This window comes from Hirundo rustica, chromosome 2, assembly GCF_015227805.2.
Source record: "Hirundo rustica isolate bHirRus1 chromosome 2, bHirRus1.pri.v3, whole genome shotgun sequence".
Classification (NCBI taxonomy): domain Eukaryota; kingdom Metazoa; phylum Chordata; class Aves; order Passeriformes; family Hirundinidae; genus Hirundo; species Hirundo rustica.
In genome coordinates, this window is record NC_053451.1 from 83817024 (window position 1) to 83835774 (window position 18751).

Below are 18751 nucleotides of genomic sequence, written 5' to 3' on the forward strand. Positions count from 1 at the left end.
AGACAAGGAGACAAAGGCTGAGACCCAGGGTGAGGATAACCACTGCAAGGTGTAGGTCTTTCTCCATGCAGGAGCTTTGTGTGGAGCAGACCCATCAGCAGGACATATTACAGCCCAGCTAGCATGCCACCACAATGTAGAGCTAAGAAATTTGGGGGGAAGTGTACTGTTGCTTTCATCTCTCCCATCTTCCCAGTCATATTTTCATCTTGCATGCTATTAATGCATAGATGTAGCACCCTGTAGTCATTTTGAGTTAGTTTGTGCACCTCACTAGTTCTGGTCCTCATCTTTGGCAGTGCAGGCATATGGCCTGCCTGAGTCCCAGGGAAGAAGTGTTCTCTGCTGATCTTACCTGGTGATCCAGAAAAGGAGTTGCACTTTCCCACCTTCACTGTCTGTTTTCAAGAGGTGCTTCCAGCAGGGAAGGTAGGAAACCAAGGCTGGCAGCCACCCTCTCCCAGCCCTCCTCCACCTGGCTGAGCCCACACTGGAAATAGTCCTGCTGTTGTCTGGGGTGCAAAATGGGGGTTGTAGCAACTTAAAACAGAAGAGGCTGTGAAATTGCTGCTGGCTTATGTAATTTTAGTTTATTTCATTTTGTCTGTGTTCTGTGCAGTCTTTTTGCTTTTTGATCTCATCGTAGTTCATAAAGGCTTTCTATATTGTGGTTTTCTTTTAAATACTTAGGAGTTCCATGCCCATCCTGAGTTCTTGTAATAATTTAAAAAATTAATAACAGTCATTATAAGAAAGTTGTGAAGCAGGAGATGTGTCAGTTTCTATTTTCCAACAAGGGAAAACAAAATATGTGACTCGTCAAATATTAAAGAGTAAGTAAAAAAGTAGAGACTATGGTAGGGGGCTACAAATCAGAAGTTGGAATATATGTTATTCCTGGAGTCTTATGTTTTCACCTAAAGCCAGCAAAGACTTTGCATGAGCAGGCAGGTTCAGAGGTATATGCACTCAGGAGCATTGTCTTCAGCAACTTGAGCCTTGCTGTGTCTCCTGTTCTCTGGGGCTGCTAAAAATGCAGCTACTGCTTCAAACACAAATACTCCTGGTGCTTTGCTGAATTGTTTTGACTGCCAAAATCTATCCTCTTTGAAAGAATTCAAGAAACTCAAGGTTGACCTATGTACTTTTGTAAGATAATACATTGAAAATTTAAGATGGAAGTAAACAAATGGTGTGTTTTCCTTTACAAACACAGCAGTTACAGCCTAGTGCGGGAGGCATCAGGATTAGGATTTTGGAGACTCATTCTTTCCTCATCTCTTCTAACCTGCACATTTGCTTCAATAAATCTCTTGTGGGTCTCTGAATAGAAGTGTTACAGAAAATTCCAGATTATGTGATGATATCCAGGACAATTCTCAGTGATTTAACTCAGGCTTCCTCAGCAATGTGTTGCTGCAGGGACATCACCTGGTTTCCAGAGAACTCATTAACGAGACAGAGGGTTATGCCCCCAGAAGAGGCTTCAGTATTATGTGATGTACATGTACTTTCTCAGCTCTCTCTGCCTATCATTGCCTGTCTTATTTCCTAGAGACTGGATGTTCCAGCAAGTGAATGTCTCTGGTTGGATGTTTATGCAATGTCTGGGGCATCAGGCTCCTATCTGTCAGATTTTGCATACTGTTACCAGGCTGAGCAAGGTAACAAGTGTAATGTGATTTCAGTGGCTGCAGTGATATCTCAGTTCTGACTTGGAAGATATCGCTGTCTGCTACAGAGCAAGCTTAGGGATCAGCCTCCAGGCAAAGTAATATTCCTCAATGCACTTGACAAAATGAATAAAGGACTCAGTCATGATTAATGACTTTGACCCAAAGTTTCAAGTCCCTGCTCAAATTCAGTCATGTAAAGTTGGGTTCTTTTTTCTATTTCAGAATTGCTTAAAAGAGAACATTGTTCTTTTAGTGCTCTATTCAATATCTTAGAAAATGCAGAGTACGGATCCACAGAGTCCTGCTCACATCACCAATGCTATATTGCAATTCTAACCTGAGAGCCATTGAGTTCGAAATTAAGACACAAATATTTATTTATTTATTTATTTATTTATTTATTTATTTATTTATTTACAATATTTATTATACTATTATTTATAATACATACAAGTGAGTTCACTGTTGGAGCTGCTCCTTGAAATCAATGGAATTTTCTTCAGTGTAGCCCAGAAAGCTGACCAGCCAAGAGGAGCTTAATTCAGCTGCCTGAGAACACAAGTATCTCATGTTATTTGGCATGACCCATGATGTCTTGTTGTTGTGGTTTACCACAATCCAGCAACCAAGCCCCAGGGCAGCAGCTCGCTCACTCCTACCCAGTGGGATTGCAGAGAGAATAGAAGGGGTAAGAGGTATAAAACTCATAGGTGGAGATAAAGGTAACTTAATAGGGAAACCAAAAGCCATGCACACAGGCAAAGGAAGACAAGGAATTGATTCTCTGTTTGCCACGGGCAGACAGCCATCTCCAGGAGAGCAGGGCCCCTCACACAGGATGGTGACTTGGGAAGACAATTGCTATCACTTCAAATATCTTCTCATCTTTTTCCATTCACTTTTTATCCTGAACATGATGTCGTATTGTTTGGAATAACTCTTTGGTCACTTGGATCACCAGTCCCACCTGTGATTCCTCCCAATCTCCCGCACACACCTGGTTCCCACACTCCCTGGTTCCTTGCCAACATGGTAGTAAAAAGCAGAAAAGGCCTTGGCTCTGTGTAAGCCCTGCTCAGAAATAACATAAATATCTATTTATTATCAACTCTGTGTTCAGCACAAATCTAAAACACAGCCCTATACCAGCCACTGTGAAGAAAATTAACTCTAACCCAGCCAAAAGCAGTACACCTGCTTAGCCTGAAGTAGCTGCTTTAAAAGAAGGGGGTTCAGAGTCATGGCAGCTGCCTTCCTCAGTAAAACTTCGCTCATGTTTTGAATCTGCAACAAGACTCAACCCATGGCTTCAGAGCAGAGCTACTTGGCCATTTTTCAGCAAAACAGATTTCTCAGAAGCCATATCTCTGCAACAAACTCAATTAAAACCTCCTGCCGCCAACTCCGTCAAAGATTCGTGGAAATGAGGCATTCGGACCTGGACATGTGCCTGCTTCTTCTGTTCCCTGAGCAACAGGCTGACCCTGACAATCTTTTGAGGACAGTTCCTTTCTTTCATAGTTTCCCTTATCTACAGGCATCCCCGCCACCTATGAAGGTTCTGATGTAAAGATGGGACTTCCCAGTCTCTCTGTGTACCTGAATGTTTTCTAAGGTCTTTCCAGAAAATTTGCTTTCAAAAGAAAGGGAGATTTGGGATTTGATACTCTCTGTGTCTGTGTGCCAGCTGTCTCTGCTTCTGTTCTTTCAGTATCTTGTGCTCAGGGAAAACTTCTCTTTTTCCCTGAATAGTCATGAATTATTCAGATTATAAAGCTTCTTTCCTTACAAATTTTGATGCATTCTTATTGTGAAAATTGCTTTGTGTTCCTAATTCAGCAAAGTTTCATCTTTTGTTATAAATTTATATCTCTGATTAAGAAATTATTTCTCTGTGACCACAACATTGTCAGGAGAAAGGCTTCACACTTTAAATGAGCCATTTCTGCTATTTCTTTCAAAGACAAAATCTGAAGAATTTTATTATGGAGCGAATTTATTAAAGAATTCTCATTGCCACAAGTTGGTGATTGAAGAGAAATTAATTTGGTGGTGCTGACTGGATGCCTAGGGAGAGTTATATTCAATAAAGTATCTCTTTCTATTATTAAGGCAGAAAATACATAGAAATAGCACAATAGCAAGCTACATGTGAAAGAATAGAAGGAAAGAGAGAACACAGATGGAAACCAGGGCTTTTGAGTGAAGGCAGAGATTGCAGAAAAGCTGTGCTGCCACACTTCTCTGGCAGCTTTGGCTTCCTAGGGACCTGACAGTTGGTCCTGGACACGGGTCTCACCAGGACATAAAGGCAGCTGCTGCAGCCTTATTGATCAAAGGTGGCTGAACACGTCCATACAACTGCATCATGGTTTCCTTTCTAGCCTTTGTTTCCACACTCAGTATTTCAATGGATTACTTTTTGTCTGGAATTTTCAAAGCAGCAATCACGTTAGGAAGTCTAGACAGTGCAAGTTACACAATGCACACCAAACGCACATAGCCTCTTGTCTTCACCTGGAGTCTGTGGCTCTGAAGCAGCTGTTGTTATTTCACCTTGGACTCTTGCACCAGAGAGTAACCTGGTTATCTTCCCAAGACCTCTGGCTTTGAAATGATTCAGTGGTTCACAGATCATTGTAATCAGTGCACCTTAGAACAGAGCTAATTTGCTTCTCAGAAGCTTGTTTGCTTTAATATTCAGGGAAACACAGTCCCTGCTAGTCTGTTTCTGAAATTTTTTTGAACTATTCCATGTTCTCTGTTTGCCTTTGTTCGAGAGTCAGGCAGTGCATTGAGGGTGACTGGGTGTCACCCCTCCAACTAGCTGCCACCAAGCAGATGAAAGACTTTGCTGTACCAAGTAACAGTAATTTCATGTTCTTTTTGTTGTTGCTAATCCCTATAGTGTATATGCATGATACTGCTCAGGCATCACAGACAATCATTGTCCTTCCTGAAGGAAGACAGAAAAAGAAGAAAACTCTGCATATACAGAGTTTTTCAGTACAGAAATCAATAATATACCAGCACTTTAAAAATATTACCAGAATAATTATCATTGAGAATGGTGAAGGAGCATAGGCAAAAGTGCCTGAGTACTGATGCCCATAAAATGGCCTGTTCAGTGCTTTCCTAGCTGGAACCAGGGAATTTGTTTCCCTCTCCAGGAACAGCCTGATGGAACTCACTCATTTTAAAAAGCAAAGCCACAGAGCAAATACCATAAACACCTGTGGCAAAAAGAAAACCAAACCAAAAAACATCTGCAAGCTCATTTAAGTCATCATCTCATGAGTAGATTTCCCACATGAACTGAAGATACATGATTTAATGAATGGCACATGAGCTAGGACCAGGGTTGTAAGTCCACTTTTGATTAGAGTATACCTAATGTTGCCTATGAGGGTTATTCCATCAACACTTGATGTATTTTGCAGCAAAAATTGTAGGCATAAATGTGTTTTAACATGTTTTTTTCTCAGCATTAAGTGATCTTCCATCTTACCAGGCAGTCCTGTGTGGACATCTCTCAGTTTGACCCCTTGCTCATGTTTCTCAGACTCAGCTGTGATGTCAGTGAGTGATTCTGCCAGCTGCTCTCTGTCCTCTGCACCCAGCCTTCTCTCCTATAGTCTCTCAAGATGGCAGAATCCTGAATTTATGAAATACAAATCAAGTACAATTTTCTGATTGAGTGGGATGAAGGGAAGCTGTTCCGAAGTCATAAGTCCCCTGATGCCATGGCTTGTATCACTGCTGCTCTTTCAATCATATGGGAAACTCTTTTGGCCAGTACAAATAGAAGTACATGCATGCTGTCCGTTCAAGCTCTTTGTCACAGTGTTTAAGACACAGAACAGTTGCCGCTGTTTGCTGGGAGTTGCTGCAAGTGGTAGTGAGATAATGAAGGGATTACAAAGAAGGAATTATAGGACCTTATTAATATTTTCCCTGTTCAGTTTTCTGTGGTTTCTGGTGGGCATAACACACTGTCTGCCCAGGACCCTGAGCTACTCATCCAGGTGAAGGTGTAAGTGGATGAGTACATTGATTATCATGGAAAGCACCACGAAGCCATCATGTATAACTGATGCCGACAGATGATTTCTAAAGAGTTAAGCTGTTGCTCCTGTTTCAGATAAATGGAAAATATGTAACATTTCGTGGCAACATGGCTGTAGGAACTGACTGTTAGCAGCTAACACACTTTGCAAGAATTAACACCTAGTATGGACCAAATTATATGTCCCTTAAAACTGCATTAATCCAAATGCATGAACTAGCAAGTCCTAAAAAAGCATTACTAAAATACAAACCCTCTTAGCACTTGTCCCAGTTTTTCTAGAAAAGAATATTCCATTTCATACTGAGGGAAAATTATTCTTTGTCAATGAGTTATAATTGATGGAAATTTAAGGGGGGGAAAAAAAAAAAAAGAAAAAAAAAAAAAAGAGGAAATATCAGAGCTTCTGTAAAAAGAAAAAGGCTTTTTCTTTGGGAATAGATAGTGCCAAAATAATGTCATTTTATGTATGTAGGTTACATTTTGCTTAAATAAGCTGGTCACTTGCTATCTTTTCTCCGCTTCCACAACTTATACCTCTAAGAGCAAAGATGAGTACTTTCAATCAAACCTTTATTTACTGTTGAAGACAAACATATAGTTAATTGAAAAAGAAAGTAAAAGTTGTGATCAATACTATAACAAGCAAAGAGAAATACAGGTTCAGAATTTCATTAGGAAGAAGTTAAGCAGAAATCAGTTTTAGTTGTATATTACAAAGGCATTCATTACAGTTCCTTGGATACTAATAATAGAACAGTTTCTAAACAAAAATCAAATCAAAAAAAATCAGCACCAATAAGTTAGGAACTGAAGAGTGAAGAATCATTGTGCAATTTATAGGCATCCCCTTTCTCTTAGTACAAGCTCAGTCAATTAATAAACAAGATGTTACTGGTTTTGTATATATGAATATTATTGTCTTACTGTATTTTAAGGCTTTTTTACACTGGCAATGTGTAGAGAATCCTCCCCTGTGATTTGAATAATACTTTTTGTTACTTCCTGTCTACCTGGAACTCTTGGTATAATACTTCATGGAAGAGACTTTAAAATTCATCTAGTTCCAACCCTCCTGCCGTGGAAAGAAACATCTTCCACTAAAGACCAGGTTGCTCAAGCTCCATCCAACCTGGCCTTGAACACTTCAAATGATGGCTAATTCCTTAATGAGGTGTGTAGTTGGGGTTTTTTCTTTGTATATTTGTTTAGAGCATCATTACAAACACCCTGGGGTTTTATAGGTCAAGATATTTGTCCATTGGCTGGTGATTTCTCTGGTCCTTTATCAGGTGTTCTCCTTCCTAAAAAGCCACTAGCATCGAAAGGTGGGTCAGATGTGTTGCTTTGACGGCAGTCTCCTGTTTGCGGCTGTTTTCCAAGGGCTTTGTGGTTCCTGCTCATCTGTTGATGGCCTGTCATGCGGTAAAAGAAAGGCTATGGAAAAGCTTTTCCATGGAGAGCTGGCAACCTTCATCCTGTTCCTTGACCGGATATACATTAAATTCTCCAGTGGTTGCAGCCTGTTGCCAGTTCATCCTTCCCAAAAGGTCCTCAGGCACTGGTGCACAGACAGGATGTCTGCGTGTGTCTGTGTGTCTTTGTTTGTTGCAGGTGATTTTTGGGTGTGTAGTAGACCCAAGGCTTTCCCAGAAAGAGTCTCAACTGTGTGTGTGGATGTGCAGTTGCTGCCATAATAGGCATGGACAAGATCCAGAGAAGGAATTGCAACACGCACTTTACTTCCAGCTGCTCAAAACAAATAGGTCAATCGCCCAGCAGGAAGCCCAGGGCACTCCTGGTGCAAGGTTTCAGTTTTACTTTCAGTAAAACAGAAAACATGCCAAAACAATGAAGATATTATAAGGAAAAGGAAAATTAAAACTTTCATCATTAATTAAGCACTCAGAAGATGGAATAAGACAATTCATTAGTCACACACAAGAAATTCACTCTCTGTTGCACTGAAAAATTTGTTTTCCTTATCACATTTCCATAGTATCTAGAATCCTAGAATGGCTTGAGTTGGAAGACACTTTAAAGACTAGCTAGTTCCATCCCCCCTGCCACGGGAAGAGAGACCTTCCACTAGACTAGGCTGCTCAGAGCTTCATTCAACCTGGCCTTGAACACTGCATGTGATGGCTAATTCCTTAATGTAGTGTAGTTGGGTTTTTTCCCTTGTATGTTTAGATAATTGCTTCTAGCAATAGGTGGTAGAAGCTAAATAGGAATTCTGCACAGAGCTTTCAACTCAGCATATTACATATGGTGGATGGAGGAACAAAGTAAATCTTATGGAAAGTTACACAAGCTGACTTTAATGGGTGCTCAGTGTTCCTGTGCTTATAAGTGACAGTGTGGGCATGTAAGTACTTCCAACTAATGCATAACCTTTATTTAAAAATATTTGATACTATTTTCAATAGAAGAGAATAGAACAGAATGTTTCAGTTGAAAGGGACCTACAGCAGCAGTGATCAATTCATGACTGACCACATGATAAAGCAGGTCCTTAAAGGTATTGCTCAAATGCCACTAACAGGCTTGGGACACCAACCACCCCTCTAGGAAGCCAGCTCCAGTGTTTGACCACTCTCTTGGTATAGATCTCCTCTGGTGGGAAGTTTGACTGGCATATCGTCAAAAGTAAAAATCTTGAAAAAATCTGCATATTCTGGGAGAACTTACCACTGAATCAGCAGAGGCAGAGTGGTATTTCTGATGCTGCAACAACATCCATACAGACCAGTCTCTGAGGATGTAGACAGCCCTGCTCATAAGAGCACAATCACACAAATTCCACCCACAGACAATTTTTCTAAAGCATTTTAGTGTTGAGTTGTTGTCATTAAGATTTGGGAGTCATGATATTGACATTTATGCCTGTTTGTGCTGGAGAGCTGTTAAAATCAGGAACATAAAGTCCAGTGAACCATCACATGAAGTAATGGTTTATCTGTGTTTTTAAGTAGAGCACGAGTATGTAAAAAAACTTCTGTTTTTTCTCTGTCATCCAGAATAAGTCCTATAAAATATGAAAGCTTATGTTCATCATTGTTCTGCTGCTTTACAATATCAAGATATTTTATACTGCTGTTCATAACTGATCATTATATTAGCCACTCTGTGAGCAAAAATTGTGCAGGCCCTTTACGTTATTTACATAATGTACTAGGTATGAATAGCACCATTTTTCTAAGGATAAAGAAAAGTGAAGTAGTAGTAGAGTACTGGACCAAGGTAAATGAGCATTTTTAAGTGATTTTAGATGGAATATGATAGTAGAATAATTTTCTTTAAAAACCAAACATAACAAAAACTTAAAATTACTTAGAATTATTAGTTTTTATAAGGCACTGAGTAACCTATTCACTACTGTCTCATTCATCAAGTGAGTTCTTCAGGAAAAGACATCCTGTCAGGTGCTACAGACAAAGCTCTGAGCATCATCAGTACTGTTAATGCCTCAGATGATGACGGCAAGGATTGCAAAATGATACATTATTATCTAAGCAGGCATTGATCGTAATTGTATCACTGATAAAGGCAAAGCATATCAAATATTTTGTTTTAAATATGTCCTTTAATTTGAATTAAAATGCCATGGAAATAATTTCAGTGGTAGCTGTGTGATCTTTCTGAATGCAGAATGTAAAATTTTTGCAAATACTCAGGATGAAAGGAGTTATCACTCTAAGCTATTCACTTATTAATTTTCACTTAATACTCATGGTATAGCAGACATTGTAGATCGTTCACCATTTTGATGTATGTCAGAGCAGAACCCTGATAATTATGCTGTGTCTAAAATGTAGTTCTCTCATTTACCTGCCTGGACTGAACTGCAGAATCTCAATTTGCTGTCATGGTTTCCATGATTCTTTGCTCATGTCACATTGTTGTTACAATGAACCCATTGCATGTACAACAGAGCCTTCATCTTCTTAAGGCAGAGCACAGGCTCTTTCATCCTTGCAAAATGAATAATTAAACTAGGATTTTAATATTTGTGCGTGCTTTTGGGTTTATTAGCTCTAACTGTGAAAGCTAAACCAATTATTTTGTATGCTCCATCTGACTAACTCTTGAAAAAATAGACTGGAGTTTTCCATATATGTGTTCTGGCTTTAAGCTGTCTTAAAATAGTGCTGTTGAAGAAATGGACTCTGCCAATTGAATAAGTGGCTTTCTTATTATTACAAGCTTCAGGTTTGCATAAGGACCAGAAGTCTAAAGCAAAATTAGGGAAGATGTTTGCCACTGGTAAGGTCCTATTGTGGTAATATGATTACTGTAATAAATATGATTGACCAAATTCGATAAATCAGAATTTGGAATTTTATTTGAGAGACAAAATGACAGTCTCGGACAGCCACAATTAAAAGGACAGTGTCGAGCCCGGGGTCGGCGCTGGGTGAACAATGATAACACACTCTGCCAGTCTGTTATCCCCCAAGTTCACATTTCTGGCTTGCAGCAGCCTCTTTTTATACACTGGATCGCTGAGAGAAACTCAGGATTTCGAGGGTCCTTCCTCCGAGGCATCTTCATTAAACATGCATATTCCAGTTCTAAGAGTTTGAATGGGGCAGCGGGAAAGGACAATGCCGTTAATGGTTGGGTCCAGGTGTGGTGTGGAGATGTTAATTTCAGGAGGAGATGGTCTAGATATTGATCTGATGTAATCATCTGGTTCTCCGGGCTCTCATCTCCTTTTTCCTTTGTCATTGTTCTTTTTCTAACGCTTTCCGGCAGAGGCATTTTTGGGTCTCCCTTTCTGGTAATTCCAATCATTTTTATCTCGTGTCCCTCCCATGTCTTTTCAGGCAAGAGAAATTCCTGTACCTTTTCCGAGCTACTTTCCTCTGAGTTAACTCTTAGCATACGGGATTAAAACAAAACTTATAGAGATTGCATTACATTTTATATCTTTTAACATGAATTAACTTTAGGACATATATCACAGTTACTCTGCTGTACCTGTGCCTTGGTTTGAAAGACAGGTATCTGCTAGAGAGAGGCAGGGACTCTCTAGGAATGGGGAATTCCAATCCCTTCCCTCCGTGTTATTATAATTTAGAAGATTAAAGAGGCTTTTCAGTCAGAGCTATGGTGAAAGTAATAACAGTCCTTTATTAGTAAATATAACAGGACAAACAACAACAGCAATAATAATAATAATAATAATTATTATTGTTATAATAATAATAATAAACAGAACCAAGAACCGTGAGGGGCTTTGTCTCACAAGTCCCGGGCAGTCTGATCTCTTGGGACCCCAAGAGCACCAAACCGAAACAGTGGAAAGAAACTCCGGTGCTGAAGGTTGGAAATGGTGGGGTGTCCCGGCAGGCAAAGTGAGCAGTGCTGGAGAAGCCACGACGGCTGGACAGGGGCTGACCCAGCTCCAGCAGGGCAGGTGAGGGGCTCTGAATTCCTGGGTGCTCCAGCAGATGATAGAATTCCCAGGACCGGACCCTCTGTTAGCAGTGGACTCCTCACCCAGCCAGCAGTCGCCCGACCGTCCTCTCCAAAACCGAGCAGAAGAAAACACCCTCAGCTCTTGGAGCCCCTGAGCCTTTCCCTCCCCCCCAAACTAAGTGATCTGCTTCTTTTGTGTGGGTCAAGTACCCTTTAAGCATCAGTGTTTAGTCTCTTAGCAATTTATGGGGGGAAAAATTCTATAGGAAAACTTAGCCCCCAACAACCTACCTCACTTGAATTTGTTTTTTGTTGTTCTTTCTGCAGACCCCAGAGGAAGGAGCCTCTACAACCATCTATGCAGCAGTATCACCTGAGGTCGAAGGAGCTGGTGGCTGCTACCTTTACAATGAGGAAAGGACAAAGTCGGCTGACCTAGCATATGATGAGGAGCTGCAGAGAAGGCTCTGGACAGAAAGCTGCAAGATGGTTGGGATTTCTGATGAAGCCAGCAGGCTTCCCTAGAAGAAGCCACTTTCAGCTGGGTAAATGAAATGCATTGAAAAGCATCTTAGGTGAATTCTTGCAGCATGAGTCATCATCCTGGAAATCACTGTTCAGTTCCAAAGGCAAATGTGAACAGCTCTGTTCTTCACTTGAATCCCTAATCTGCTAGGGTGTAGGGGAAATATTCCCACAGAAAGATGTAGTGGTTGGTTTTAAATCTAACCATCAGTTTTGTAAATCATTCTGTTTCAGTCCGTGATTAAAATACAATCTTTAAACATGTGCAGAGATGAGTTTTCATTGTTTTGTTCAACAAAAATAATGCTTAAGCATGTTCTGCTGGGAGGTTTTGAACTTAAACCACCTTTGTACATATAAGTTACTCTTTTAAATCAGTTTTAAAAGTTGCAGCTTTATTTCCTTTAGCTTCATTAATCTTTAAGACACTTTCATCAGCTTGATCTCATGCAGAATTTTGGCATTCATTATCATGATGTTGTTTCTGTCTTAAGGTTGGTTTTATATGTCAGCTTTTATCCAGAGGTATTAACTGAAGGTCAGAACAACAAGAATAAATAAATAAGGTCTTCTTCAAACAGGATATTGAATTCCCTTGTTTCCAGTTTAAATTCATCTCTCCTATAAAGGTGAGGAAAGGATCAAACATCATGATGGCAGCACTGGCCTTAGCAGAGGATGCAGTCAGCCTATTGTCTTGTCAGTGGGCTAAGATTACTTGTCCCCTTTTCTCCTGATCCCCTGTAATGTTGCATCTGCAGTTTCATTAATTTTCTTCGACAAAGAGAGTCACTCATGTACTGTTGCATGAAGAATCACCTCTTTTTGTTGGTTGTCATCCTAGTTCATATTAGTTTCAGAACTAGAGTTCATGGTTTGGAAGAGACAGCAATTAATGCCAGCCCACTTTTTTCCTCTTTCTGGAGATGCACAATGCATCCTCCCTAAACTGTGTCTTTGCCATTTTTAAGAGTAGCCCCTGCCTACTCATCTGACTTACATAGAAGCAAGAGGGTATTTTCTCTTTAGTTGAGTATGTCTTTCCTAAAATTTCCTAGCAGCTGTTTTATTTTTAATTTTGTTTGACTGTCTCTGGGTGTGGAGCTGATATATTTTGTTAAGGAAAACACTAGGGTTTTCCCCCTCAGTGGGATAACAGTCTGTTCAGCTACTATCATTTTTGGGCACACTTCAGTTGTGTACATTTCAGGGAACTCTACCTATGTCTATCAAAGAGAATCTTTAAAAATTATGTTCACATTCATGGAGTAAAAAACAAAACAGACATTGGAAAGTACAAAGATAGCCTGATTTACACTAGCCCAAATAACTAGAATAAAAAAAACTGGATTGAAGATAGAAATTTTTGTTGAGACTGGTAGTAAACCATGAGAATAATTTGCAGAAAAATTTCCCTGGACAGTTTCAGTCAAGATTGTAAGTCCCACAAAAACATCTGGAAGTATCTGTGGAAATCTTACAGCAGTCTTAGGATACTTATAGGGGCATACAGGATAGATGGGGAGAGGCTTGGGCAGTGTAGTGATAGAATGAGGGGTACCAGTTCTAAACTGATTTAGGTTAGACATTAGGAAGAAATAATTCCCTGTCAGGGTGCTGGAGCACTGGGACAGGTTGCCCACACTAATTGTGGATGTCCCATCCCTGGAAGTGTTCAAGATCAGGTTGGATGGGGCTGTGCAGTGGAAGATGTCCCTGCCCATGGCAGGGGAGTTGGAAACAGATGGCCTTTAAGGTCCATTCTGATCCAAACCATTCTGTGATTCTTTGCTCTCTTCTCAGTGAGTCTTTCCAAGCATGGGATCTGTATCTAGGGAGCTTGAGGCCTTATTGTTAATGGACTAAGGTCTACCCTACTCCCATCTTACTGATTTTAGGGGCCATCTAAAAAACCTGCATAATCCTATAAATGTCCTTGCATTTCCTTCTTTCAAAATACACAGGGACAGAGCCTAATAGTGGGTATGAAGCTTATATTCATTTTGAGGAGCTGGAAATCACTGCATGGCAGAACCAAGTGCAAACACAGTGTTGTTCTCTCATTTGCAGTAGACTAGAAACAATAGGAACATGTTCCTATGCACTGAACTCTGGACTAATATCCCTTTTGGGCTTTTTAGCTCAAACTTGGTACTTCACTCCAAGTGACCTTATCTCCAGCCTTTGGTTCAGAGGAAGATCACGTATAAGTGAAAGTTAGCATATGTCCAGAGTCTAGGAAAAAGATGCACGGACAAAAAAAAAAAAAAAAAAAAAAAAAAAAAAAAAAAAAAAAAAAAAAAAAAAAAACAAACCACAAACCCACACAAACAACCAAAACAAAACAACTGTATGAACAGAAAAGCACCTGGGGACAAAAGTAATAAACAAATTGAGGGAGAGCATATTTCCTGTCTGAATTAAGCCATGCATGATCTATTTTTAGCTTCTTAGAGATAGTACATACAAGGGTTAGCAGCAGGAGATTTATCACTCAGTCACCATAGCACTTTCTCTGTACAACTGGCTGACTTTTTTTTGTTAAGTGAATGTAGTGCTTGTGAAATGTGCCAGACTGACACTCCGGGAACTAAATTCCTCTGTTTATTCACGGATCATGCACAGGATGCAGTAAGCCTGCTAGACAGCCAACATTTTGATGTTGCCATAGCATTCCCATGGAACATCCTTGATGCTAAAAGTGTCCAGGATTACTCAAACTAGATGGGATGAGATTACCATCAGTTTTAACTCTCTTAAAGCTCCACAATATTTGCACAGCCAGTTTCAAGTGATTTAGGGATTAGTGAATTAGCAAACAGTAAAGAGAGCTAGTCACACTTTCAGTGTAATCTGAACCAGTTTATTAACTGTCTCAGTCCAATGAAATCTGGTTTAAACACCAAAAATGTGGTTTGTGAGAACCAAGAACATGGATGTGGCTGAGTGAGGGGGGAAAAAGTGTCCTAAAGCAAGGGGTTTCTAGAGCATCACAGTTCATGAAAATACAGTTGAGCTAGTTGCAAAACTGTTCTCTCTGGAACTAAAAGCAGAAAACTGTGTCAGCTTTGCAATGTCACGTAAGCACGTGAGCTTATCTGGAGCAAAACCTAGTACTGTTATAAAGTATTTCCAGTGTGAATGAGAGTAATCATTTGTGATACTGCTGCACAAATCCAAAATAATTCTTAACATGTCTATCTAAGGAAAAAAAATGAAACATGTAAAAATATGACAATTTTTTTACTTTTGCACAGATAAATGGTTAGAGCTGATCTAATTTCACATTTTAAGGTTATGGGATTCCCAGACATCTGAGCAAGTCTATATTTCACTTCACTGAATACGTGGCTGAGAGGTGGCTTTGTAGCAGGTACATAGGTATAGAAAAAAATACCTGAGAACTCTTTAACCTTGCAAAGAAAGGCTAAACAAGACCCAGCAATGGTAAATTGAAGGTAAACAAATTAACCTTCCAACATGAAAGGAGATCCTCTCTGAAAGTGATTTCATATCAGAACATGTAGATCTGATAGCTGAAGATAATTAAAAGACACCTCTGAAATGACACCTGGCAAATAGGCCAGGTAGGCTCCTAAGAAAAGTAGGTCAGTCACAGCTAAGTTGTGCTTAGATTCTCTCTCATGTCCACAATGACAGCACTTATTTTGATTAACATGAGAGTGACCCATTGCTCACAACTTTTAAAATGGATATTTCCCTGCCAGTACTCCTCCCAGGCTAATATTTAGTTCAGAAATCAAAGTCCCTCTACCTTGGCACAAAAATGCACACAAATCTCTTGTCCAGTTCAAGTCTGAGATAAACAGAAGCATCCACTAAGTACCAAGGTGACATTTTTTTTTTCCTCTTCAAAAAGGGCTACAAATCCTTCAAAAGCATTTACAAAAGCTAAAAAAAAAAAAAAAAAAGGAAAATAAATCTCTAAAAAAGAACCAAAGAAAGATGACTCCTGTTATGAAGGATAGTTTAAATAAATATAGATCTTACAGAGCGAATGGATCTTATGAGAATGAATGCAGTTGTCTGGGAATTTGATAAGGCAATGTTATTTAACCAATGAACTTGTACAGGAAATAAATAACTTTCTGACAAAAGAGCTCTAAGGTTCTTAGAAAAAATTCCTCAATAATTAACTATTTTATTTGTCAACTATGGGGAAATTATTTATAAACTGAAAAGGTAAGTCCTATAATTTGTGTATGAATACACTGTTATTTGCACATAATGAAGTAGCTACATTCTTGCTTCCAGTTCAGTACTAACTTTAAGAGCGAGATATGGAGCCACGGCCACACTTCCAAAATGATATTTTATAAATATTTAGACTTCATAGTTGAGTCTTTACATAACTATCAATTACTTAGTACACAGTGAGGATTGATACTGTAGAAACAAAGGACTTTGCTATTTAATCAGGTTGGCTGCTGCCTCTTCCAAGCACACAGTAGAGTTAATACCAAATATAACAATACATGGCAGATATTTAAATGCTGATCCTAAATGAATTTTCCACATACAGGCTCTTGTTCAGTTCCGGTGTTTGGCTGCCCTGGCTCGTTCAATGACGTGGTTTCCACTTCAGCTGCCACCATGGAAAGGCAAAAATCAGATTACAGCGAAGTTAACATGAAATCTGTCACAGATAAGATAGAACTCCCATGATTTTAAGAGGGTGAAGGCTGAGTGTACTGACCCATCTGCAGTAACTGAGGAAGTCAGTGTAAGACATATATTGTACATCAGGCCAGGCAAGATGGGTAAGCGACAAACAATTCATTGAAGGTAATTTTATTCCTTTTTAAAACTTATGTACTGTGCTTTGGCAACCTACTGTGGCAACACTGAAGGAAGGTAACAGGAAGAAAACAGACCAGTGGCCAAGAGTGCTGTTTCCAAATATGTATTGTTACTGGCTTCCATACTGTACCCATCAGCACTTGTTGGCTTCTCTCCCTTTGGAATTGGACCTTAGCCAAGGATTCCTTTCACACAGGCAATCAAGAAGAGTCAAAATATAGCACTGAGTCATTTATTTAGACAAACTGCCTAGGTTGAAACCAATCCCTTTGAAGTACAAGATTTCCTAACCTCAAAAAAGAAAAAGTAAAAAAAGAGCCAAAAACTAGGCTATGGCAATTTTTGAGTGATATTAAACTTTGTCACCTCTTCATAGTCATAATGCAAGACACATTAAGATGGTAAGCAGTTTTATGTCCTTTTCAAATAATACAGATCAACAAACATTTCCTTCCCCTCTATATTGGCGTTGCCTGAACTCTCAAAATTAGCTCAAGTAACATCACTTTGCAAACAAGCAGATCAATTTAATCTATCAATTTCCTGTTTTGAAAGTAGAAACAAAATTTATTTTAGCTAGCCCACATTTATGGAACTGATTATGTAGTCCACATTGATCTGCATATATTGAAGATGTGTGCTGTATCTCAGGCTTTTTTAACAATACTGAAGGAAAATAATAAAATCCTTTTAAGATGCACAGGCCAGCTGAGGGGCAAAGGATTTGCCTTTTTGGGCTTTTTTCCCTCAGGGAAAATTTCATTGAAGACTATGCCGGTTCTTTACAAGGAAAGACAGACCATGCTCAAGAAAGTTAATGTAAAACATTTGCACAGAACTTTTCTCTTTACATTGCACAGCTCTGGTTAAGTTAATGAGACATCCCAGAATCACTGTACAAAGACACATAACGTAATAGCAGAAGTAGCTATAAACACCTGGTGTTATTTAAATTGGAAAGTGCCTTATTTCTGGAGTTAAAGATACTTCATGCTTCTACTATATTATTTTAATATATTAAAACCCTCTCTTTGTCTCAAAGAAATTAGTCTATAAAATGTGCAACCTAAAGATTCCACTGATATGGTGTATTGAGAAGAGTGAGTAGCATTTTTTCCTCACTTAAAATCATCCAAAAGCAGGATAGATGGTCTAAGCTTATGAGTTAAGCTCCATTTATGGCCAGTGAGTACAATACTCCTATAGGACAATTCCGCTGACCCCTGTTTGATGATGCAAATGAGTTGTGATGTCATCTTTTTGGGATCTGATGGCATCTCTCATGTCTAGAGAAGGAAAACAGACTAGTAGCCTAAGGTAAATGACCTGTACCTGTACAACGTAGAATTACAGAATTTCAGAATCAATTAGGTTGGAAAAGACCTTTGAGATCATCAGATCCAACCTATAACCCAACACAACCCTGTCAACCAGACCATGGCACTGAATGCCATGTCCAGTCTTTTCTTAAACACCTCCAGGGACAGTGACTCCTCTGCCTCCCTGGGCAGCCTATTCCAATATCTAACCAACCTCTCTGTGAAGAACTCATTCCCAGTGTTCAACCTAACCCTCCTCTGGCACAGCTTAGGACTGTGTCCTCTTGTCCCATCTCTGATTGCCTGGGAGAATAAACTAACCCTCACCTGGCTACAGCCTCCTTTCAGGTAGTTGTAAAGAGTGATAAGGTCACCCCTGAGCCTCCTTTTCTCCAGGTTAAACAACTCCAGCTGACTAGGACACTCCTCATAGGACTTGGATGAGCTCTTGTTGACTAAGCCAGCTCTCCATGCACTTAAATTGCCTGAGAAAAAGAAAAAAATATATATATTCTTTTCTAGTCTTTTTTTGCTTTGTATTGCCCCAACTCCCCCTCACCCCTTCCCTGCCCCCAGTTTCTTAGCTCAAAAGGCACCATAGCTAATTTACAGTAAGTTTGATCATCTGCACAACAAAGATCATCTAACCCTGATTTGAACTGGCTAGATTATCTCTTCTAGATAGTTGTCAGCCCAAGTTTAAAATTTTCCAGTGAAACGGAGCACCTTAGATACTTTGGTTGTTCTTTCCAGCCACAAAATGTTTTCAGCTTAAAAAAAAATTAGCCTCATCTCACTTTTGAATCAGAGTAGCTTTTCAGCTTCCAGCTATTTGATGTAGTTACATCTGCTGCTGAAGAACCCATATTCTGATACTGGTGGAGATGGACAGGCAGTGAAGAAGGCATCTCTTGGCATAT

General features: G+C 39.5%; 1 protein-coding gene across 1 annotated transcript in view; it reads left to right on the top strand.

Moving 5' to 3' along the window:
• The window catches only part of DHRSX (dehydrogenase/reductase X-linked), a 166457-nt gene extending 154502 nt beyond the window's left edge, over nt 1-11955 (top strand). The window contains exon 7 of the mRNA XM_040090612.2: nt 11494-11955. Coding sequence (XP_039946546.1) covers nt 11494-11691 — 198 coding nt within the window. The 3' untranslated portion in view covers nt 11692-11955. The remainder of the gene's footprint in view (nt 1-11493) is intronic.
• Nucleotides 11956-18751: the final 6796 nt, after the last annotated feature.